This window comes from Eublepharis macularius, chromosome 7 (assembly GCF_028583425.1).
Source record: "Eublepharis macularius isolate TG4126 chromosome 7, MPM_Emac_v1.0, whole genome shotgun sequence".
Taxonomy (NCBI): domain Eukaryota; kingdom Metazoa; phylum Chordata; class Lepidosauria; order Squamata; family Eublepharidae; genus Eublepharis; species Eublepharis macularius.
The window spans coordinates 48,920,623-48,945,777 of record NC_072796.1 but is presented as its reverse complement, the minus strand read 5'-3'; the positions used below and the strand labels follow the sequence as shown (position 1 = coordinate 48,945,777).

General features: G+C 41.6%; 2 protein-coding genes across 4 annotated transcripts; one reads left to right on the top strand and one right to left on the bottom strand.

The window, feature by feature from the left end:
• The first annotated feature begins 5,803 nt into the window (after positions 1 to 5,803).
• C7H6orf62 (chromosome 7 C6orf62 homolog) lies at positions 5,804 to 12,493 on the top strand. Its single transcript, XM_054985055.1, has 5 exons — positions 5,804 to 7,908; positions 8,707 to 8,883; positions 9,527 to 9,652; positions 10,458 to 10,592; positions 11,235 to 12,493. The coding sequence occupies exons 1-5, from the start codon at positions 7,780 to 7,782 to the stop codon at positions 11,358 to 11,360; spliced, it is 693 nt and encodes a 230-aa protein (XP_054841030.1). The 5' UTR covers positions 5,804 to 7,779; the 3' UTR covers positions 11,361 to 12,493.
• Positions 12,494 to 20,316: 7,823 nt separating this feature from the next.
• Positions 20,317 to 25,051, bottom strand: ACOT13 (acyl-CoA thioesterase 13). Of its 3 annotated transcripts, none has more exons than XR_008597469.1 (4): positions 24,871 to 25,051; positions 22,315 to 22,499; positions 21,268 to 21,522; positions 20,317 to 21,125 (listed from the first exon to the last, which is right to left on the bottom strand). XR_008597469.1 is itself a non-coding variant. In XM_054986031.1 (4 exons), the coding sequence occupies exons 1-3, from the start codon at positions 24,952 to 24,954 to the stop codon at positions 21,363 to 21,365; spliced, it is 429 nt and encodes a 142-aa protein (XP_054842006.1). In that variant the 5' UTR covers positions 24,955 to 25,051; the 3' UTR covers positions 20,317 to 21,125; positions 21,317 to 21,362. The 3 variants fall into 3 exon arrangements, 2 of the variants coding, with proteins under 2 accessions (XP_054842006.1, XP_054842005.1); XM_054986031.1 differs by having other exon boundaries at positions 21,317 to 21,522; XM_054986030.1 differs by having other exon boundaries at positions 20,317 to 21,522.
• Positions 25,052 to 25,155: the final 104 nt, after the last annotated feature.

Here is a 25,155-nt window from a genome sequence, read left to right as displayed (position 1 = left end):
CTGCTGGGAGAGCTGGCAGGATAGTAGAGCATCAGAGGAGGGTGCCAGTGAGGGAGTAGCCTCATATAGTACAAAAATGTATGAAATTGTTAGAACTATCTTATGAAGAAGGGGCTGCACCAAGGCAAAACAAATAAGAGAGGCAATTGGTGCAAAGGGAAGAATCTTTAATGATTGTACAACCTCTATGCATTTCACATGCAGTTTCATCAGGGGGGGTCTTCCAGATTCTTTTTAGCTCCATACCTGCATATGCACTTTATCCGATAGCATAGAAACTCCAGTGGAAGATTAGTTCCTCGTCGGAACTGAGTGGAGAAGGGCTGATATAGAGAAAAATAAACTTCAAATGTTGATTGACTACAAAATCCAAATCCTAAGGAACCAAGACAGCCAGTGATCTATAGTGCAATTGTAAGCAGAATTACACCCTTCTAACTCCATTGAAGTCAATGGATATAACTCTGTTTTAGATGGCATTGGTAACTAATGGACTGCTGCAGTGTGTAGAGTGCTTTCCTAGTCATACAGCATATCTGTGGTACAAACTGTTTGAAAATTGTGTCAGTCTTCATCACAACAAACCCATGAAGTAGGTTCTTATTATTTTCACCTTAGAGAAGGATAATTAGTGTTCAGAGAGAAAACAATTAGGCCAAAATTATCTTGGCTTTTGCATCTCAAAACCACAGTCCATGCCTTTGGTGTAAAACGTGGCCTTTGAAAGAAAGCTCATAATTAGTGCTTCTTTCATTAATGGCTGGGATAGAAGAGTGCAAAGAAGGGAGATTGCAAATGTTTCAGAGGATAGGCTAAGAATTAAAAATAATATAGGAAAAGTGAAAATGGACAGGAAAGCAAAAAAAAAATCCTATGTGGCAGGGCTATTTGAATGAAAGCATAAGAGGGAAAATGCTGAAATATAAATACAGCGATTAATGCAGTTCTGAGACAGGCCTGAAGGTTACTATAGATTACAAACATGAATCAGCAAACTCTTACATAAAAAGCAGCGGTTGCAGATAAAGTTGTTAATTCAGGGTTCTTATCCTAATTTACAACCTTTGTTGCTTGGCAATCAAATTCCAAGGTATCATATACTGCAAACCCACCCAGATTGTTTGAAATCACTTTGGCCTGACAATTTGATCCTCAAAACAGGGCTATGTTAGCATATGAGAGGAGGTGGTGGGCTCTGAAGCTCTAGTGATGCTCAGATCTCCATAGGCGTATAAAACACACAGAGATCCAACATCCTGCACCAATGTGGTTTTCTTCCTCCATGCTGCACCTGTCAGTGCAATCCTATGCAGAGTTACTCCGGTCTGAGCCCATGGATTTAAAAGAGCTCAGACTGAGATAACTCAGCATGGGATCATGCTGTTAATGAACGTAAAAGAACAGGATGGGGAGAGATGAACTAGAGGTGTGGCTCTTGTGCACTGGTTGTGGTGCAAAGAGTTGCAGTATTGGGAGGGAGAGAGCAGGAACATACAGTGTAGGCAATTCCTGTCTCCACGATATAGACATGAATATTCCTTTTTCACTAAAAAAACAAAAGTAACAGATGTCCCAAATGAGAAAGAACATTTTTCTCAGTGTGAGTCCAAGGGAACAAAATGGGACTTATTTCTGAATAGATCTGATTAGTTTGCTCCATAATAATAATTTTTATTTATTGGGTTTCTATTCCACCCTCCCTGCAAGTGGGCTCAGAGCGGATTACAACAATAAAAACACAAGTTACATTTAAAACATTGATAAAAACAGCAAAAATCCCATTAAGTATCTACCATAAAGATTTGGGAAGGAACAAGTTATAGTTAATAAATCATCCTGCATTCCAGGCCCATTATGGGCCCTATGACCCTTGGTTCTCAAATCACTAACAATCCTAAAGTGAGGATTGGCTTAGACTCCAGTCTAAGCCAATTGAAATCAGTGGGCTTCGACTGGAGTAACTCTGTTTAGGATTGCACTGTAAGTGTAGTGAGCGCAATAAGTTTTGTTTGTCTCTTCTAAAAGTTGAACTTGTTCAATTATGAACTCAAACCACAGGCTTGGCAATCTCTCCTTTTCCACTAGATGGCGATGTAACATTAATGTACAGGTATTATTTTTTTACTGTATTGGTTCTTCTGGGACATTTTTGGGTTTATAGATATTTTTCCTATTCTGTATATTAGGAAAATCGAGTATCGGTTAAAAAAATTAATAACAGTTAAACACACACAAATACAGTTTATATTATAGTTTTTATTATCACTTTGTTTTTTTTAAATTACAAAATTGCCTTGAACATGTGGAGAGCAGTGTATAATTAATGCATTTTGCTGATTAAATGCATGCATGTATTTTCAGCTGAGAAGAAAAGTGCTTATTTTATTACTGGATCTCAGTACACTAGTCCAGTTGCTAATTCCAGCTCCAGAAACTCCTGTAGATTTGTGGGAAATTTCTGGGAAGAGTGGGAATGTGATGCAATAGAGTTGCCCTACAAAGCTGCCATTTTCTCCAGGGGAAGACCACTAGCGATAACAACGAAACAGCCCCTGCCTCGAGGTGGGCAACATTATCTGAGTATACAAAGTAACATTACAAGTTGTCCTAAATATGTTTGTATACATTAAAAGTAGTTTAGAAATTACGTTAGAATGGTTTGGCAGTAAAGGTACAGGGCAGAGCTTCTAGAAGGAAAGACTAGATGCAGACATAACAACAGAAGCAAATATATCAAATTTAAATTTTGAACAAAGCCTATATAAATAATTTAAAATGCTATATAACTGTAGATGTAAATAACTCGTCTTCACCTTTGTTTATGAAGTTTCAGAAAACAAGGGTGAAGCGCCGAACACCATGCTTGTCTTACTCGAACGTAAGCCTGCTCCCGAGCAAATTGCATAGGCCGCATGCTACACCTGGACAGCGAAATCGCAAACGGAGATCCATAGGTGTGCGGGACCCTCTTCGCTGCTCTGAGTGGGAATCATATAACAACTGCACTTATTCGCTGCTCTTCTAGACAAATTAGTGCCCCACTCAGAGCAGTGAGCAAAGTCGGCGTGATTACTATCCCCACAATACAGCTGGAGCTGAGAGGAGTAGCTGAGCTGACCCAAGGCCACCTGCATGGCAATAGTGGTAGTCGAACTTCGAACTGGTCACACACAGTCCAACCGCTACGCAACAGCAGCGCCGTCTTTCGCACAGGCAACACGCTCGTCTCTCTCTCTCTCTCTCTCCCCTTGAGGCTTAGGGGCGGGCCGGCTTTCGGGAACGGTGACGTCAGAGAGGGGCGGGGCTGTCAAGGGGAAAGGGCGGGACTAGGGAACCCGTGCTTGTCTCCGGGCGGAAACCTGCCTTTCCATGGAGTATGAGAAGGCGCATGCTCAGTTCTTTGTGTGGCATGACGCTCATTAGAAGGGGGGGGGAGTATGGAGTGGGACAACAGGAACTTGTGCGTCGTCAGGGGAGGAGGCGGAGATCCGCCCAGCCAAGCGGTAGGGAAGGAGGCGAGAGCCAAAGTAACCTCCGAACCTCTTTCTGTGCCGTTCTCGGGCGGCCCAAGACACAGGGCCCCGTGCCGGTTACAGCACAGTTTAACGGGGGCGAGGACTGAGAGAAAGGCAGGCAACAGGCCGTGCAGGTTGCCGCAGAAGAGCAGGATTTGGGTCCAACGGCACCAAGGAGAGCAACAAAATCAAAAAGAGTCCAGTAGCACCTTTAAGACTAACCAATTTTATTATAGCATAAGCTTTCGAGAATCAAGTTCTCTTCATCAGATGTTTCCAGGGTCTTCCTGGTATCTGACCAAGCGAGCTGGACTCTGTAAAGCTCACACTCTGGCAATCTTGTTGGTCTTTAAGGTGCTACTGGACTGGAATCGTACACAATAGGAGAAGTCAAGTGACATTTTTAAATACAACATTAAATGGTTAAAACTAAATTCCAGGCAGGTAGCTGATGTTGGTTGGGTACAGCAGAACACTGAGTTAAAAGCTTTCGAAAGCAAAAGCCCCCCTTGACATTTTATTTATGTCATTTAGAAGCTAAAATGACAAAACTAAGGCTTTTCTACTCTGGTCACATCATGAGAAGACAAGATTCTCTGTAGAAGTCAATAATGCTAGGAGAAGTGGAAGGCATTAGGAAATGGCTTGACTCAATAAAAGAAGCCAAGTCCTCAGTTTGCAGGATCTGAGCAAGTCTGTTAATGATAAGAGGTTTTGGAGGTCTTTCATTCATAGAGTTGCCATAACACACACACTTCATTTATAGTCCACTTTTCTCACTGAGAGTCAAAGCAGATTATAGTGTGAAATTGGTACAGTTAATATCAAGGGCATTTCAATAATGCAACAGGGTATATAAATGTGAGTTTGCAAATACATAACATCAGCAAAAATCCAATACAGAGTAGATGCCTATATCTATTCATCCAGCCCCCCCCCCCAAACACCACCTAATTTTCTGGAATTTATTTTGAATGAACTACTTTTTGTTGCTGCTAGAACAGGTAGTAACTTTTTCCAGCAAAACAGGATTTGAGTCCAGTGAAACCTTTGAGACCACCATGATTCCCAGGGTGTAAGCTTTCAAAATCCCTGAAGGAGGCTCCAGCCCTTGATAGCCCAGGAGAGTTTGATCTTCTCAGGCCTCAGAAATTAAGCAGGGTGAGCCTTGGTTAGTAATTGGATGGGAGACCTCCGATGAAGACCAGGGTTGCAGAGGCAGACAATGGCAAACCACCTCTGTTAGTCTCTTGCCATGAAATTCCCAACAGGGGTCGATATAAGTCAGCTATGACTTGAGGGCACTCTCCGCCACCAAGCTATCAAGAGTCAAGGGGCCTTGTGCCTGAAGAAGGGAGCCTGACTCTCGAAATCTTACACCCCGAAATCTCCAAGGTGCCTCTGGACTCAAATTCTGGTGTTCTGCTGCAGATCCCGCCGGCCGCCTACCTCAAACCTTCCAGCACAAGAGATCGTAGCAGGCGGTTCTGTCGGGTCTGGAAGAGCTCCGTGCAAAACTGTTCGGCAGGATTAAAAAAGAAAAAAGGGAAGGCTGGCTAGGGTTGCTGAGTGAGCAGGATCCGGGAGGAACGGAAGGGTGTCTTCTTGCTTTAAAACAAACCGGTAAGCGATCAGGTAGGCACAAACCCTGTCTTTCTAGGAAATCTACAACAGAAAGATTTCAGTCTGCCAAAATCAAAGGAACGGAGGCGGGAACGTGCAACATCTTCGACCCCTTGTCTCCAAATTACGTGTTGAGCGCAAATACTCTTCAGCAACCTCGTTGTAGCCATAAGGACGAAGTCCCCCCCTCCCCGCCCCTAGAAACAGGATACTTGAACACAAACTTCCGTCGATCCTACCCCCCCGTTTATTTGAAACACTCGTTTAGTACAATGCCAAACCTTATGCGGCTCATGCAACATTAATATAACGTGACTACAATAAAAGAAAGATTCCACAAATCACAATACAATGACTTAAAAACAAATCAGCAATGAGTGACATGGGAGGGGGGAGGCGCTTAACTTGCATAACTTGCTGCTGTAAGGCGACGATCCTTTTTGTCGCGCGCTTTTCTGGCAGCGAAAACACGGAGAAATAACAAAGCGCATCTTCGTGGAACCAATCAGCGCGGCGTTGCCGAATCGGGCAACGTCGATATTTACTCCCTCCCGCCCTGTTACCGTTTCTCTTTCTTCCCTCCCTTTTTCTTCCCTCCGCTTTAGGGCAAAGATGGTACGGCCGGCCCTAACGCGCTTGCGCGGCGGGTCACGGGTGGAGCCTCTCGCTGTGTGTGACTCAGGCGAGCGGGAGAAGCGTCGGCTGCCATTTTGAGGGGGTTTTCGCTCCGGCTGCGCTTCGGCTTCTTCTGCCTCGTCGGGCGCGAGAGACTCTTCTGCTCTATCCTTCGCCTGAAGGGACGGGAGGGGGGCTGCGGTCGCTCTCTTGCCCTTCGTGAGAGGAGCTCGTAGCGCAGGGACCGCCCGGCCCGGCCTCGCCACTGCCGCCGCCGCCTCTTCCTCCTCCTCCTCCCTCCTCCCGCTACCGCCACCATTTGCCCACCCCCGGCGGCTCCGGGGCGCCGAGCTTAGGCTATGGGGACCAGGCTGCTGGGGCTGAGCAGCGGCAGAGCGGGCGGCCCGGTCGTCGTGAACAGCGCAGCGGGGATGGGGGGGCTGGGCGGATTCCTGGTGGCCTTCTCTTGACATGGCTCTTGCCCGTGCTGCTAGCAGCGCCGCCGCCGCCGCCTCCACTGCTCCGCCCGCGCCCGCCGGCTGCGGGTAGCGAGCCGGTCTCCGCGCCACACACTTTCTGGGTCCGGTCGCTCTCTCCGGCCACCTGAGTGGAAGGGACGGGGAGGGAAGCGGCTTCTTGAAGAAGGGAAGAGGCTGAAGGGAGGGGGGAACAACCGCACCGGAGCCAGACGACCACTCTAGGGGGAAGAGAGGCGGCTCCACCGTATTTTTTTTTATCTAAAGGGCCTGCCCGAGAAAAACGTTTTCCTGAAATGTAAGTTGAGTTTGCAAAAAAAAAAAAAAAACATTTGCAAACTTGTCAACTTGTCCCCCCCCCCCAGAAATAACTTGGCGTGTTTAGCTTTTTTTTTTTTTAAATTGGAAATAACCCATTTTTTCTTGACCATGAAAGCGAGATAGTGAATCGAGGGCTGCAGAGCCAGTGCCCCCGCTGCGCTGAGCACAGGCCCGCCTCTTCCCCTTCTGAGGCTCGAGCGAGGCAGAGAACAGCCCCTTCCCCGGAAGCCATGCCCAGCCCCAGCTAAGCAGCAGTCCGTGTGGGGCCTAACGGCGGAGGGAGACAGATTTTCGCCCTTTCGGTGGAGTAGACGGAGGGCAGGCAGGCAGGCTGTTGGGGGATGTAGGCCTCTCTCCCTGCTAGGGAGGTGCTAGAGCGAGAGATCGCTTCGGGTGCAGAGCCTTTAGGCTGGATACTGCCCTTAGCTTCCCTCCCCCCTCTTCTCAATGGCCATCATGATTCCTTTTCTCTCTAACAGACACAGCCTCAGGGCGACCTTGTGCCTGATGATGAGCAGGATGAAGTTAGAAATGACTCTGCTGTTTTCCAAACTCCTTGCTCCTCTGCAAACCAGCACCCTGTTGTCTGTTGTTGATGATTTTGTTGTTGATAGGGAAACCTATTACCTCCCAGGACATCCACTCTTCTTCTGCATTCCCTCCTTTGCTTTCTACCAAGTGTAATACTTATTAAAAGCCAGGCAGTATAGCAATAGCCAAAAAAATCTTGAGAATAATCAGCAGAGTCATGAATCTGAATGGGATGGAAAACTGTCTTTAATTTTGTTTTGTTTGGGGTTCTTTTTTGTTGTTTGGGCAAAAAACCACACGCCCAAATGGATTGGGTCTGTGCCCATTATTGTCTTTTATTCTACACACAAATTGTGATAAGATTTTTTTCCCATTCTTGCCCACTTATTCCTGTGGTTTAAACTGTGTATATCAGTGCATCTTCTTCAAATTTCTTAAAAGTTTTTGAAAATACTGTGCAAGGTCTTCTTGTCCAACCATGGTTGGACTACTTATTTTGTTTTATGACCCCTCTAATAAGACAGCCTCATAAAACAGTTGCCTGAAGTGTATTTTTTTGGGTTATGCCCGTGTTTTATTGATTCAGTGGTATTAGCAGGAATAAAATGACTTGTTTCTGTTGTACTCGAATCTTGTGAAAAAAGGGCCCATAGTTTAGTGACGGTTTCCAAAGGCTTTAGTACCATCTGTATTACAAAATGGGGGACCCAAACTCCCGGAAGAAACAAGCTCTGAACAGACTTCGTGCTCAGCTTAAAAAGAAAAAAGAGTCTCTAGCTGATCAGTTTGATTTCAAGATGTATATCGCCTTTGTATTCAAAGACAAGGTAAGTACATTTCTCACTCTTGAGATTTGGTGTGTTGTGACAACTGTATTCATTAGAATTCTAGGGGTCTAAGGCAAAAAAGTAACAGAAAAAATCAGTTTGTTTATTATGTTTATGCTGCAGGATTGATTCTGTTTACAGTTTTAATAGTGACTTGAACTTCTGGTTTAGTAACAGTCTTCTAATAACACCATTTTCAGTACTCATTGACTTCAGTGGACTTAGACTGGAATAACTGCTTCGAATTGCACTGTTTGTTCTGTTTTTAGATATTGATGAGATATGAATAGTAACAAAAACTTTGCTTTGAAAAATAGATCCAGAGGAGTTAGCCGTGTTAGCCTGCAGTCACAAAATAGTAAAGTGTATATTTATTGTAGCATAAGCTTTTGAGAACCACAGTTCTCTTCGTCAGATGCATCTGACAAAGAACTGGTTCTTGAAAGCTCATGCTACAATAAAGTTGGTTAGTCTTAAAGGTGCTACTGGACTCTTTACTACTATGCTTTGAAAAAGTGAGAGTTAATGTAGAGTAGTTATGTAATATACTGTGGTTGAGCACTTATCCAGGCATATCCCAAAGTGAATTCAGAGGGAAATCCTAGGTGAAGCCTTGTCCTTTTTTCTGGTTGAACTTAACGGGTGAAATAGGCACATTCTTAAGCAAGTCCTCTAGTTCTTGTGTGGGAAAGGGTTATGTTCAGCCTTACAATCCTCAATGGTGTTAAAGAAGTTTGCAATTGCAGATGGCAATTCATGAAATAAAATGTACTTACTTGACTTGTTTTCTTTGGTTAGAGGAAAAAGTCAGCACTCTTTGAAGTGCCTGAAGTGATACCAGTCATGACCAATAATTATGAAGAAAATATCCTGAAAGGTGTGCGAGATTCCAGCTATTCATTGGAAAGTTCCATAGAGCTTCTACAGAAGGATGTCGTACAGCTGCATGCACCCCGCTATCAGTCTATGCGCAGGGTAAAATAATTCCTTCCAGTTTATTCATGTATCCTATAAAAAGGGTTTGTTCTTGGTTCTAGTTACATTTCTAGATCAAATAAACTTGATTTTTATCATGTTAAGAACCATGTTTAAAACACAGCATAAAAATGTAAATGTTATAAAATGACACAATCCTTGAAAGGCTTTGCACCGAAGCATCTAGAGTATCAAAAGGATAAAATTCTGAGACAAGTATTTGTTGGAATGGAGCATATGTTTAAATCTAGAATGTATGCTATGATGAAGTAAAACTTATCTCAATGGTAATGCATTCTCTATATATATGTGCGCGCGCACACTAGAAAAAAGTTGTGCTGTGTTATGGAACTTTATTCTAAAATTAAAAGAGCAGAATAGGAAATCTTAATAAAAGATTGCATCATTTGGTCTGGCCCAACAGGCCTTTTTTGAAGAGCCTGTTGAACCAGAGGAAGGAAGGTTGTTTGGGCTGGAGGAAGGTGCCATTATGGGAAGAACCTTAGAATATTTCCTATTGTGCCTTTATAAAAGTTATAGTTGTGTTTTAAAATATGTCTATTGCTGCTAAGCAGTCAGTATGTGTTCTCATATTGTTCAAAGTGATTATATTTCAGCAAGTGACATTTTTCCTTCCTTGTAGGATGTGATTGGCTGTACACAGGAGATGGACTTCATACTTTGGCCTCGGAATGATATTGAGAAGATAGTCTGTCTTCTTTTTTCTAGGTGGAAGGGATCTGATGATGAGCCCTTTAGGCCTGTTCAGGTATGATGTATGTTTAGGACAGTACCACAGTCAATCCTGAGTAAGCAGCTTACACTTTTAATGAAATCCCACTTTTATATTTGTTTTGGAGCATTTTCTCATCTTTTTTATATTTAAATGCTAGTATAAATATAAGGCAAGATATTTTTGCTGAACGTACATGCAAAAACATTTCAGATTAAAGTGATATAGTAAAATTAACTATTAATACTGTTATGCAAGATAGAAGGTTTAATCCATGTGGCAAACTGATTGTCTGAAGTAGCTTTGTATCAATAATTTATATGATGTGCTGCATCTTGAACAACCACTAGACTTGGTTTGCTCATAAAAAGGTAAGCATGGAATTGCTGTTTTGGATATTGGGGTGCCCTTCCGTATGTGAAAGGTGTATTCTGCTCTTGGAAGGACTGTTTTACACCCTTATTTTTACATTATTTATTGGCCACCTTTTTCACTGAGACATATGACAGAATGTTGTATGAGAAATTACTTGTGATAGATGAGCAGCTTGTGATAGATGAACAACTGGTGTACATAGCAGCATAGGAACTATTATCGCAGCAGTTCATGAATTCAGCTGTAACATACAGAACAATATTTGTGGCTAGTTTCCTTCTGCTTATGGTTCTTTCGATCTCCAGCCCTTTCTGATAGAAGGGGCGGGGAGTAGATGCATTGACATAATGACCAATAAATGTTGACATTTCTTCAGTAACTATAATTTCAAACTGATCTATTTGTGAATGTAGTTAATCTGGAAGTTACTTAAATTTTGTATTTTAAACTTATTTTCTTCCTACAGGTCAGGTTTGAATTTCATCATGGTGACTATGAAAAACAGTTTCTGCATGTACTGAGCCGAAAGGACAAGACTGGAATTGTTATCAACAACCCTAACCAGTCAGTGTTTCTCTTCATTGACAGACAGCACTTGCAGGTGAAAAGATTCATTCCAGTGAATAACTGTTCTCTTACTTTTCTCTATTTTGCTTTAACAGCAGTCTGTTTAGCTGAACCTGACATCACTGTCTTTGCCATTTGACTTAAATAGCAACAGGTACAAATAAAGCCATTTGCTATGGCAGAATGTTGAAACGGTTTAACATCTAGGTTTCTTTTTATGACATAATGTGTAATATGTTTCAGACACAGTTCATGTTGTAGGATGTGGTGGTTGATAAGCTGGGTGTTTTTGCTTTCTTTGTTTTGTGAATGTAATGAAACATTTCAATCAGGTTTTATCTCTGCTAGCTATAGAATTGAAAGTAAGGATTTGCATCTATGTATCCGCAGTGCTGTTGTTTACAGAAATGTCATTCCTGGAACTTAAGAAGTTGTCTTATACATTCAGAAGAGGCAGTATGCATACCCTCTTTGCTGAGCAAAGACAACGTTCACTATTCAGCCAACCCTAGAGTGCCTAAATCTTTGCTGTGATTTAATGTTGGCAGTATCCTTTAGTTGCATGTTTCTTTACTTCTGAAAAGATTAGTAGAGTAGTCTTAAAAGTTTGCTTTCCTGTACAGTAGTATTTATAAATCAATATGGTTCTGAAACAGATCTGTGTATTTCTTTCCAGACTCCAAAAAACAAAGCTACAATCTTCAAGTTATGCAGCATCTGCCTGTATCTGCCACAGGAGCAGCTCACCCACTGGGCGGTTGGTACCATAGAGGACCACCTCCGTCCTTACATGCCAGAATAGGGTACTGGCCAGCAAAATGGGGAAGATCACAGAATGCAGGAGTGCAGTTTTCACTTTTCTCGCCATTTATTCTTTCGGAATAGAAGAAAATGGACACATGTTCAGAACACTACCCATCGTGGAACTTGATCATCCTGGATTATTTTCTTTTGTCATTTGTATCTCAGAACTTTAATTTTTTTTTTTAGATGTTTTCTGCATGGACCTTGTGAAAGAGAATGCTCTGCATATTTCTGCATTGCATGAGCATCCTACCAAAATGTGAAATGAAGGGACTGTTATACACTGAAAGGAATGTATCTGAGAGCATAAAGTGATCATTTATGGTGGTGTTCCCATTTGTGCTGGTCATGCCCCCCAGTATCAGTATTCACAGGGTGAGAAGTGAACACAATGGTTCAAAAGCCTTATAGCTTTGCTGTTAACATGATTGTCTCAGAGCTCTGTCAGATTCATTCTGATTAATAGTTCTATGGCTGTTGCAGTAGAAGGCTAAACATGGGAGAGAAATCTTACAAGGAAAAGCATCTCATTTGGTGTAGGCATTTAACTGCCTCTTTTATTTTGCTTGGCCATGTTTGAGTTTACTGGCATTCTCATTTTGGATCTCTTTCCCCAGTTTGCTGTATAACTAAATGTAGAGTGTTCTTTGAGTTGAATACATTTTACAGACCTGGAGTCTGAAGTAGCCTAATGCAGCTAAATTTAAAATAGCAGCTGCAGAAACTGTGTTGGCAGAGGATTTTTTTCCTGAGAGTTGACTTGTAAACTTGCTGGTGAACTGTGTAGGAAATACTGGTTTCCAAAACATTTCTTATGGAAAACCCTCCGAAGTTCTTGGGGTTGGGGGAGGGGGTGGAGTAAGATACTCTAAAGCAGTTGTGGATTTAATTGTAAAATATTGTTTGGAGTGTCAAAATTGGTTTTGACAGAACATATTTTGTTAAAGATTGTGCAATGAACATAAGGAAGACTACTGTATAGTTTTGGCAAAGAATGCTTTGCTTAAGGATTGAGTAATTTACTGAAGTAAATCTGTATAAGCCTACTCCCTTTGGGTAAAGCTAGTGCTTATCTGTTTAAAATCTGTATTTAGCTTTTGTTTGGAATTGGAAATAAACAAATTAGGTGAACAGTGACTGCAATGTTTGTTTATAAGATAGTTACTGAATTTTACAAAAAAGGGTTTGTAATAAAGCCAGAATAAAGACATAATACATTATATAAACCACTGAAAGATAACAGTTGAAATGATTTTAAGATGTATTACTCTTAATTGCAAAGTCAGTCATGCAAGTAGCAATAAGGTTTGTCTACATTTATTTAAGTGAACATACATAGTGAGGGTACCTATTGAAAATACAATAGATACCATAAAAACACATGAGATGTGTTATACCAGAGGAGTCTGAGGAAGAACTGGGTTAATTGGCCCTTGCAAGCGCAACTGCTAATTTGAGTAAATTGAGCTTCATGATAGAAGTGTAGTAGAATAACCCATATATAATTAGCACTCTGTTCATTTCAATCAAACCTTAAATTTGAAAGTGTACTCAAGAAATCGGACTTATGGTCAATCCTCATCTGCAGTTATTGAAAATTCAACTGTTAAGGTACACTTAACATTAGGTTGTGTGTCTTGACAGCAAATAAAAATCCTGCCCTTTCTGATTTTGTGTGTTCTGTCTAATGCCCCTATTTGTAATTGCAAGCCGTTGTTTCCACTATAACCCATGCCAAGGAAATGAATCGGGTATGAAGCAGCATTTCTTTGCAGTTGTGGAATAGTTGAATGCTCCTAATTCATGAGATCTAAAAACTGGTTGCTTATGAACGACTAGACTATCTTGGGCTGAGCTTTCATTCTGAGGCCGCTTGATCATATCTATCAGCTTGCCAAGTGGCAGGTGAATCTACCACACATCCAAGTGTAGAGAAAAATAAAAATAGTGTTGTTCCATCCTCTGCCTCTCCCTAAGCATGACATCTGATATCCTATTTATTTATTAGGTTTCTCAAAACAGCTTTAGAAAAATTAGTCAGCACTCAATGCACAGTAAAACGATGGATTCAACACCCATCAGCACAGCTGAACAGAACTTCCTTGCTTCCCCGCTTTAGTGGGTTGAGTATCCTGAAATACTAATCCTGTGGGTGGGGGGACTCCAACAGGCAATGTGGGAGTCTGCATGCAGAAGGGAGAGCTGATGAAAGTTTGCCCAGTCCTCCATTGATGGAAGTGTTTTATACTGAGAGCCAGTTTGGTGTGGTGATTAAGAGCACAGGACTCTAATCTGGAGAACCAGGTTTAATTCCGCACTCCTCCACTTGAAGCCAGCTGCGTGACCCTGGGTCAGTCACAGCTTCTAGCTCTCTCAGCCCCACCCACCTCACAGGGCGTTTGTAGTGGGGATGATAATATACTTTGCAAACAGCTCTGAGTAGGCATTAAATTGTTCTGAAGGGCAGTATAACGTTACTAGAAAATGTTCTGATCAAACTATCAAAAATGCATGTAAGTAGCATAAAAACACTATTTGCACAGGATTAAAAGCTGCTATCCTTAAATGCTCTTGCTTAACTCTGAGCTGCAGCATTGCCTTCTACTTTTGTGTTCTAGAAGCCATCCTTATATTACTTTTTGCCCCCTCCAAAGATCTCCAATTCCTCTTGTGTTTGAATTGTGTTTATTATACCATCATAAAGGTCTTATAGAGGCTATGGAAATTGGTGCCTTGCTTGCTTTCAACCGGTCTGTGAGGGAGGGGGAAGCTGGTGCTTGAGTAGAGAGATTTATTCATCGTATCCCAGATGATACCAAAAGGTTTCCAGATTTGTCAAACATCTTTTATGTAGAATTGCATAAGCAACGATCAAAGGACTAGAAAATAAAAACCAGACAGACGTTTCTTGGAGCAATATGTTTCTTTTTCTAAGCTTCTGTTTGCTGTGCAGTCACAATGTAGGGGGTTCTGAATACTGTGCTTCAAATCCATTTTTCTGTTTTAAGATACATTCTGGGACATGAACAGACAGCTTAATTACTGTGATAACATGATCTTCCCTATAGGATTAGCAAGCCTAGCTTTCTGAAGGTAACAATGTATTTTTAAACCAGAACTGTGGAAGGTCTAACTACCTACAAAAAGAACAACCTGTATTTGAAAATTAAATGCACAGACATGAAAGTTAAAATTATTTCTGAAAAAGTTGGATTCTCCCCTTGAGTGGGTTAGATCTAAAGTAACTTCTTTGTGAGAGGAGGAAAGAGGAAATCAATGGTGGTTTCTTGCTTAAGTTGCAACCCACCCACCCCCACACACACACACACTACATCCCATACTGTTTCCCAGAGACTCCTAACCCATTACAGCAACTTCTGGGATGGCTCCAGGGATCTGCAAAAGATAGTGGGAGGAAGGAAAGATCTACTTTGTGGGTAAAAATACAGACTGAAAATGATTATCCATTATAACTTCAACTCCTGAGAAATGCATTAAATATTGTGAGGTAAAAATAAAAGATGAAGTTGTATAGAGAGACTGAAATCCTTAATGGCCAGGCTGTGTGTCTGTTCATACACTACACAATAAAAAACTCAACAAGATTTTTAAAAAACCCAAAATAATCTATAGGGGGGGCTACTCCATTGTGATTTGGGTCAATGAACTGTGCATGTAGCCCCACACATCCTGAGGAAATATTAGTGTTCATTAGTTTTAATTAGTTTCCTGCCACCAACACATAGAAAAACTCATTTGAAACTGAGGGGGTTTCCTAAACAGTTTGTGTTATGGCCTGATGTTCTGCCATTCAAAACCTTTTAAAAATCCATTGGTTGTACCTCAGACCTCCAAAACCCCATAAAGTTGCTTTTTTGAACCTGGCTGGTATATGTGGCGGATACACAGTGCCAAAGTGAATTTTGAAGGCCAACACACTTGAATTTAGACTGCGGCCCTTCCACACCACAGTCTTGAGTCCTAATACTGCACTCTCTCAGAAACAAACTGTCTCCACTTGAGAAAACTAGCTTGTGCTAATACATCCCGTGTAAGAGGAATGCAGCATAGTTCAACAGCAAGATAGGCTTCATCATTATCAAAACTGAAATGATCAGAAAAACCGCTAAATCACAGAAAGCACTAGTGATAGCTACTCATTCATATTTAAACATATTTCACCCTCGTAACCACCCCTGTGAAACTAGCTGGTCTGAATAATATAATAGACCATTTAATGCATTCCCTGGTGCCAGCAATTTGCTTACTTCCCCACTGTTTTTTTCCCTTTTTCCCTACTCAGTCTGAAGATATTTAAAAGTGGACAATCACAAACATTCTCTAGACAGTTGGTAATAGACTCATATTAAGAAAAGAAACACCATCTGCACCAGCGATCCAAATCTCAGAAGCCTCAAATGGGAGAGAACTCTCCTGTAGGAAGTTTTTCCAGCTGCTTCATTGTAACAAATTATAAACACTATTTGGAAGCTGCTGGATTGTTCCAAAGCAAGACAGGATGCTACACAGCTATAATGTTTACCTTTACCACCATAATTCTTTTCCAGAATCTCCCCCTTTCATGTCCCATTTAAGAAGCCTTAGTGATGCCCTTCTTTGATAGAAAATGCAGTGCAGTCAGCTTCCTACAGTAGATAAAGTAGTAGTACTTGCAATAGGTTGCAAATACTTACATCAAGTTTTTGTTATATACTGTTAAACTGACAGCCAGTAATTTTCTCCCTTCGAGGATACTGGATAATGTAGCTCTCCAAGGGCAGATCTCTAGAGGATCTTTTTCAGTACCTCAATGAACAGGAGGTACCATTTAAGGAAGGCCATATGGTTGATAGAACAATTTGACAAAATGTATTATTATGACCTGCTCTAGTACATGTCAGAGCTGCTTGGTGGGTAGAATTCAGCATGGAGATATTGTTAAAAACACAGCTACAATGGCCAGAAGAGTTAGCATGGGGCAGGGGAAGGAGGAGGATAGAAAATTCATAAAACTGTATCCCTCAGCCTCTATGTCAATTCATGTTCTTGAGGCTCACCAATTTAATGGCAGTTTCTTTGCTATACTGTCAATCTGAAGAATTATTAGGAATGATTCAACAGGTCTTATCTACTTGTTCTGATCATGTATTGCAAAGCTGCAAATCCCTTGTACGGAGGGAGGGGGAGGAATGTTTTTACCTGATGTTTAAGGTCTTTGCTGAGCAGCAGCTTTTTTGTTTCTTGTTTCAGATACTTGATAAAACTTTGGTGTGGCCGACAGCATGAGCCAAAAGACTCTTGGCTCGAGCATTCAGATGAGCTAGTCAACAGGTCCCAGAACCAGCCCAAGATGTAATTCTGGTTTAGAGGGTTATTTATATGTGGGTTTTTTGTTGGTGTAAGGTGCTTTGAACTTCTACAGGAAGAAAATCAATGTATGAGTATTTAAATAAATATATTTCTTATAAAATGTAAAATGATCTCCCTGCTTTTCACAGTTCAGTCTTAACTATATCCAGCTTTTGCAATTTCTCCTCTTAACTCAGATAAATCTCATTGCCCCTTCATGAAATCTAAAATGGTCAGCCCCTACCAGCAATATTTAACAACTAGATATCTGTGTAAAATGCCATGCTGTCATTTAAAACTAGTTTGTGCTTATAATGCTAACATACCCTGAGACCACTTCTTTTCTATGTGGTAATATGGACTGCTTCCGCATGTCTTGAGTAAAAGGTTAAAATGGCCTGATTCCAAAACCATTCACTAAAGTCTACACTTCAGAACTGATGCAAATGTAGGAAGTCCGATCAGATTGCAGTCACTTCGGTCAGCAAGTTCTGTCTTTGACTTTTCTTCCTGCCAGGATATCTTAGGAGTCTAAAAGTTCTGTGATGTAAATATTCAGCCAGCCAAACATTTGCCATCACTAAGCATCTGGGAAAGTTTCACATGCTTGATTTCTGCTCAACACAAGGGTGTTAAAAAGAACAAGAATCCATCCCACCCCACAAGATTTCCATTTGCATCAAGATCCCCGTTAGTTAGGGTTCAGCCAGATATTCAGAAAAGTAAGACAGGGATAGGACCAGGCATCCCGTGTTTGGTAGGTTAATCTACAACAGAGAGGGGTGGGAGGCTCAAGGGAGAATCCTGAGACACCAGTTAACCTTATCTGCAGGGTCTGTGTCAAGGGGAGGGAGCAGATTGTGGAAGCACAAGGACTGAACAGACAAGATTCTCATTTCCATTATCTCTGTTAACATGATGAAGGCAGTAGCGAAAGGATCTGAGATCCCAGTGTTCAGTGAGCCTTTCCCAGATAAAACTACTTCATCTCTCTCACCAGAAGCAGCCTGTCAGTTCTGTAACCCTGAGCTTTCTCTGAGGATTCTCAAGAAAATTGCTACCAAGCTTCACTGAAAACCCATTACAATTTTATAACCCTTGTCAACTGAAAATAAGCTGTTTAACCTTTCTACCAGAGACAATAAACTCATTATTACGTCGTTTAAATGAAGGGGCCTGTGTGAGTCAAAAGGAAGGGGAAGCCCTGAAACCTGGGCTGCCATTCATAGGTCCGCTCATAGAAACTTTAGCACATTATCTAGCCTTCTTAATAGCTAGACTTAGCTTTACTGGCCATTCACCAACAGAAATTTATTACATGCTACCCTCCACTAGCCAACTATTGAGGGCTGTGATAGGTACAGGGGCTCATACAGCACCCTGCCCATCACACCACTATTTAAAGAATCTATTCGGCATTCAATCGCTGCAAAAAACAAGTATTTTGTTATTAATTTAAATCTAGGAATTTTACCACTGTGCAGTATTTTTTGCCACGTCATTTACCCATAAATACTGAAGGCAGTTCAGAATCTGTTAAAGAGGGGGAGAAAAAACCAGAGAGCAGCTCGATTCTTTAACAGCTAAGAAGGGGGGAGGAAAACGGAGGGTGGATAACTGCTCTGCTCACTCTTAAAACAGTTTACAGGACCCTGGAGAGGGAAAGGAAAATTCCAATCCAGCCTCCCACTACTTCTCCTTTCTTCCAATCCAGGAACCTACAAGCTTCTAGGAATGATAATTACTGAAAGTCATCCTGGTAGGAAGGATTAAAAGGATTGGAGGAAAAATGTTTTACCTAGCACAATTAATTGCAACACTCCATAATGGATTTTTTAAAAAGTTGTCAATAAAGGCCACATATTTCACAATTAGCAATCCATATAATATTAATATCACAAACTATTAGTTAATCACTTGATTACCTATTGACATGACTACAAAATACAAATACCCTTTTATATAATGACTGGGAAAAAATTCCCAATGCAATCATCTTCTGTACTTAATAAACTCTTAGTTTTATTTATTTCATTTATACCCTGTCTTTCCTCACCAATGGGGGTTGAAAATGGCTTACATTGTTGTCCTCTCTTCCATTTTATCCTCACAGCAACCCTGTGAGATAGGTTGGACTGACAGTATGCGATTGCCCCAAGGATACCCAGCAAACTTCCATGGGGATTTGAACCTGTCTCCCCCAGACTCTAGTCTGACACACTGACCTCTATACCGCACTAACTATTCCTTCTCTGAACCTCCAACAATGCCCCCTTCAGCAGCTCAACTGCTAACCTCATTCCTGCGTTGTCAGTATTTTTTGTGTCCGCCTCTGTGAAAGGGCAGAATTCTTAAGGAGTTCATAGCATGCTAGTTGTAAAATTAGGGTTGGGAGAAGTATGCTATAAGGTATACATTCTTCACTCCTATTCCTCCCGCCCCTTGAACCTTGTCCTCTACACCATGGGAAGAAACTAATCCTGTGCTGAATTGGTAAGGTTCAGGACTCCTACTCACTTAGCCTCAACCCTTGGCAGGCAGGGCAATTGCTTTATAGTGCTGAGGTTCCTTGAAACAAAGTGCAGCAGTGTTACAGGGAATTTCTTGATCATTTATTGCTGCCACATGTGCATCCCAGGGGTAATAAATATTGTGGATTCCCAGACGGAAAAGTATTTAAGGAGACCTAACACAGCACACTGTAAATTGTATCCCACTTCAGAGAAAAAAAGGCCCATTAATGTCCTTAAAAAACATACTAATATATAAATATGCACATTTATGTAAATGTAAGTTTAAGATAACAGAGAATGAGCTGAAATATAATTTACAGTTATTTTAAAAATTTCTCTTTGTAACCAAATGTAGCAGCCTGAATAGCCCGGAGTAGCCTGAGCTTGTCAAGAGCTCAGAAGCTAAGCAGGGTTAGACATGATTATAAATTGGATGGGAGTCCACCAAAGAAGATCTGGGTTGTTACGCAGAGGAAAGCAATGGCAAACCACCTCTGCTCAGCTTTTGCCTTGAAAACCTCACGAGTCAGTTGGGGTCAACATGAGTCAGTTGGGACTTAACACCATTTTATTATTATTAACCAAATGTGAAAGGTAGTTGGGATGAGAGCAACTGGCCAAAGGTTTCCCACCAAGCTTCCATGGTTAAGTGAGGATCTGAACTTGGGAGATCTTTGTCTCCTATACCCTACATAATATAAAAGAATGGCAACAATTCCATAGACTCCAAAACCCCTTTCAACAATAATTAAAGAGCAAAACTATCACAAGTTCAGGGAACCTTTGTTTGCAGATCTAAAAATCTACAATGGCACGTTCAAGTCAGCCTCTCCCTTGCAATCAAGTGCCACAATTAACAGGACTATGCTCCATGCCTGTTTTGATGACATTTAGAGAAAGGTGGGACTAAAGATCTCAATAGGCAGAGAGGTCCAAAATGCATTTCAGCTATAGTTCATAAAACAATAGTAGGGATAGACTTCTGGGGAGAGCGAGCTGCAAAGCAACCACAACACAATCATTTTCTATATGCTAGGCCTTTAAAAAAAACCCAATTTAAACAAAATTACAAGGGAAATGAATAAACAGATGGATTTTTAAATTGTTTCATATTTATTAAAAGGATAAAGCACATCTGAAAAGTAAATTATGCACAGTAAAAGCTTCTATAACACCAAGTTTTATTGAAAATTAGTTTTTTTTCTTTCCACACTGAACTTCATACTTTAGATTCAATGTGTGATGCACCCTTTCCGCAGGTCTTCTGGCAACACTGGATATAATATGAACAGGCTCAAAGTGACATCAGAGCACCAATAAGGAAGCTACAATGATGTTGGAAGCCCTTCAGAAAGCAACACAGACAGGGAAAGGAACCTGCAGGTAGGTAGTGGGACCATTCTGTGAAGAATCTGGAGCCAAGCTTGATCTGTGAGCCCTTACATCTTTGAATGAGCCTATGAAGAGGCAAGTCCTTGCCCATTGTGTATCAGGAACGGACAGCCCAAGAAGCCCTACTCAGGGTCTAAGGTTTATCTAACTGAGACACCCACCACCTGTCGTCACAATTCCTGGGCAGAGTTTAACACCCTTGTAAATACCCATTAACCCCACAACATTCAATACTACTGATAAAATTCAAGTTAGAGGAGGGTGTTTCTGGCATCTCTTAAACGCTGGTTTCAGAACAGAAAATCTGTATGAAGAAGCATATGCACACAATGTCCCCAGAAGCAATTACAAGAGCATAGTTTACAGCCATTGGCAGCTCCCTCTCCCATAAAAAGTCCACCCATTTCAGCAGCTGAGGAGAGTCTCCAGGCCAGACGGGAATGCTTTCATCCTTCCTCTGTTGATTTTTCTTCTTTCCTGAAGTGCTTCAAGATTCAAATTCATGTCGACTGTAAGAAAAATATTTGTGTGTGTGAACAGCTTCATTTATTACGTCTATATCATCATGACCCCGCAGTAGTTTACAATGAAATACATACAAAATAAGAAAATGGAATAAAAAAACAGGATCTAGACATTACTGTTTCATACCCAGTGGTTTCTTCTCTATTTTGTTTGCATGAGTTACATTATTTCATACCGTCTTCTCAAAGCTCCATTCTGTTATCTAAAGAGATCACATCCTTCTATTTGGATCCCAGGAATTTTGTATGCCTTCCTTGGGCTATCAATTTCCCAGTTGCCTTGCTTGTTAAATCCACACTGGCAAACGCCAAGCTTCTTCCTTGCTTCAGAATCTCAGCAGTGATCAGGATCTCATCTCCAATCTTGGCTGCTGACATATAGCTTGAATGTGCCAGGGGAGGGGGGAGGGGGTGGTATAAAAAGAAGATTTTGTATGTTAAAGTCACAAACAAGAGCCAGTGAGGCACACTGATAGAGGGCTGGACTTGCAACTTCAAAGGCTAAAAAGGTAAATAAAGCAGACAGAAGGGAAATAATTCTATTTAATTTAAAAAAATTAAACCTGCTTCAAGCTAAAATGTAACCAAAAGTAATTAGCAGTGCACTCCCACACCTATAATTTCAGTAACAGAAAGGATTCTGCACTGGATTGCACTGTAAAGCCAAACACATTACTCACAGGTCCTTAGACAACCAGCATAAAAGTACATCCCCCACAATAACAACATTCGATTAATATACCACCCTTCAGAACATCTTAATGCCCACTCAGAGCGGTTTATGAAGTATGTTATTATTATCCCCACAACAAAACACCCTGTGAGGTGGGTGAGGCTGAGAGAGCTCCAGAGAGCCGTGACTAGCCCAAGGTCACCCAGCTGGCTTCAAATGGATGAGTGGGGAATCAAACCCGGATCTCCAGATTAGAGTCCCGCGCTCTTAACCACTACACCAAACTGGCTCCCGCGCTCTTAACCACTACACCAAGTTTTGAAGCATTAAGTACCAGGAATGAGCTTTTAAACAAAATAGTTGCCACTATTTTTTACCCACAGATGGCACACCCCTTAAATGAAATTGTAGAATCTGAGGTTTCATTTAACAAAGCTCTGATTTTACAATTTCATTTAACAAAGCCAGCATTCAAACCAATCTTGCCTCTTAGGTACATACGTAATGTTCATATCCACACTGACTCCAGCTATTGGGTTTTCACTGTGTAGCAAAGCAGCTGTTGACACAACATCCACAAGTGTTGCTGTCAACCCTCCGTGCAGAGTTCCTCCTCGGTTGGTGTGCTCTTCTTCAACTTTCATTTCACATACAATTTTCCTAGGGCTGGCAGAAAGAACAGTAATCTGGAAGCGAGAACAGAAGAGATTATTTTCTGTCAAGCCTCAGTTGCTTTTCTGTATACCATCAAAATGAAATTTCAACCTTTGCTTATTAATTTAAAATATTTATTTGCCTCTTTGCTTCCTGGCCACATGTCTTCAAGGCAGTCAAGATTTTTTTAAATGAAACAAACATGACAACACATAACAATAGTAAAACCCATACAATCCCAAAAGGCTTGGTAATTATTCTTAATATGGATTACAGCAGATGTGAGATCACAGGGATACACTGGAAAGATATGATGACATAGGTAAGTAGAGCTCCTATGCATATTTCAAATGCAAACAATTAACATAAATTTGTATTCCTTTTCAGCAAAGAAAGAAAATACCAAACTACAGTAAACTGGTAAAAAGGTTCATTTCTACAACACAGCTGAAAGTCCTACACAGAATAGGGAGAAAGGACAAGTTATCAAAATAAAGAATGTCGGGAGGGAAAGGGGTAGGAAGAATCCTTTTCTAAGACAATATACTCTGTGCACATAAAAAGACATGGAAAATGCTAACTGTTGGACTCATTTGGTTTTGCATTTTAATCCTACTATCCTTCTTCTAAAGAGTTTAGGATGATATATGTAATCCCTGCTTCATTTTATTTATACAAAAACTCTTTAGAGTTTATGCTGACACATAGTGATTGGTCCAAGGTCACGCAGTAAACTTCCTGAGAGAGTGGAAACTGGAACCCAGGTTGTCCTGTGCTCCTAACCACTACATCCCACTGATTCAAAGCCCTATTCAGTACCAACGCTTTCTACGTGACACTGGGCCAGTTGCTCTCTTGCAGCATAATCTAACTAACAGGGTTGTTAGCATTATAAAACTAGGAAGCAGACGAGGAGTAGATATGTACACGTAGCCCTGAGCTCTTTGGAAGAAGCATATAATACAGGAATAAATGACTCTGACAGAACAGATTCTCAAAAGGTGAGAACTGGCCTGTAACCTTTTGATATAGCACTGATTGATTTGATGTGGATACACAACCCATCACAGAAACTGAGCCTCTTTTCATTGAGACCAGCTGTGATCTTAATACTTAGGAATAAATCAACAGAATATACTTGGTTGTCAGTGTGTTTATTCAGATTTTTTTATATTAAAATGTATGTTCCTTCCTTGCTATATTCAAAGGAACTCACAGTGAAAGCACAACACAATAACTCTTCATGGTCTAGGATCCTCAGAAAGTACATCTCCCAGTATGCTCCCCTGCACCAGTTATGTCCAGCAGGCAGCCTTCTCCTTAAAGCATCTACCTTTAGGACTCTCTATATGGCCACAGTGGAATCACAGGCTCTTTTATGGTGGGCCCAGTTCTTTGAAATGGCCTGCCAGAGTGGATGAAGAGGTTATCTGTCCTTGCTTCACTTATGAAGGCACAAAAGGCTGGCTTGTCCCAGAGAGCATTAGATGAATTGTTTAACATACCGGGCTGTGAGTTTGTTAACAAGGTGTTATAACTCGAGTGCTTCTAAATTTATGATTTGTGTATATTAATCTGCTTTAATTTTCTTATTGGACTATTATAATTTATGTCTTTGTAACATGGTTACTGCACTGTTCAACAAGCTAAGGCAAGGCAGAATTTTTTTAAAATAAACACATTACAGGAGCAAAAACCAATTTAAAATTCAACAGCAATCAGCAGGTAGTAATTGCCCCACCAAATTCCACTTGCCAATAAATAACAGAACCCACAACCCTAGTGGCTGACAAAAGGCCTCCAAAAGCGAAGCTTCTGGAATTCAGTGCAGGATGGTGGCTGTGAACTTCCTGTGCCAGGCTATTCCAGGAAGGAGGTGCCACAATTAATAAAGGTGTAGGGTGTGGTACAGAAGGGCTGACCCTGATGGTGGGGTAATAACACTGAATGGAGCACGAGCTTTTGCCAGGCTGTGTCAAATGGTGTGACAGTTCATGCAGTGAGAGGCGGCCCTCTGGGCAGGGCATTAGCTGCCCAGACACCGGCAGAGATGCGCAAATGTCTCCTACAAGGCATTACCTTCAACGAGAGTGTCCTGCAAACCTAGATCACCTTACCGTATGCCCATGATCCCGACTGGCTTCCAGCACGATACAGTTGCCAACCTCTAGACGGTGGCTGGCGAGCCCTCGGAATTTGCAACTGATCTCCAGGTCACAGAGACCGGTTCAGCGGCAGAAAACGGCTGCTTTGTAGAATTGCAGTTACTGCATTATACTCTGGTGATGCTGTCTCTGCCCTTCCCAAGCTGCGCTCCCAAATCTCCAGAAATTTCCCAACCTGGAACTGACAACCGTAGGTCAAGGTCGCCTAGGAAGGTCACGCAGCTCTCATGTCTATTACCTTGTTTAATACCCGATCGAACCCCGGCGAGTCCACCATGGCTTTCATCATCTGGCGGGCGGACTGTAGTATCGACTGACTCATAGCTGAGAGCTTCGCTCAGAGCACCAGGCAGCCGCCCAGCGCCGACCCCTCTTGGCTTGGCAGCGGTTCCCACAACGAAGCACAACCAGAGCGAATCGCGTCTGCGGCGCAGAGTGATGACGCCACTTGCCGGCGCGAGGTTCTGCGCGCCGTGTGATGACCTGGCAAGCTCGAGGCGCTGTGTTTGCTCTTCTGGCTTGG

Excerpts from the sequence above, each read along its gene's own strand:
- C7H6orf62 (XM_054985055.1), top strand. The coding sequence starts at position 7,780 with ATGGGGGACCCAAACTCCCGGAAGAAACAAGCTCTGAACAGACTTCGT. Across the intron at positions 7,909-8,706 it reads CCTTTGTATTCAAAGACAAG|AGGAAAAAGTCAGCACTCTT; the intron begins GTAAGTACATTT and ends TTCTTTGGTTAG. Across the intron at positions 8,884-9,526 it reads GCTATCAGTCTATGCGCAGG|GATGTGATTGGCTGTACACA; the intron begins GTAAAATAATTC and ends CCTTCCTTGTAG.
- ACOT13 (XM_054986030.1), bottom strand. The coding sequence starts at position 24,954 with ATGAGTCAGTCGATACTACAGTCCGCCCGCCAGATGATGAAAGCCATG. Across the intron at positions 22,500-24,870 it reads TCGATCGGGTATTAAACAAG|ATTACTGTTCTTTCTGCCAG; the intron begins GTAATAGACATG and ends TCTCGCTTCCAG. Across the intron at positions 21,523-22,314 it reads AGTGTGGATATGAACATTAC|CTATATGTCAGCAGCCAAGA; the intron begins GTATGTACCTAA and ends GGCACATTCAAG.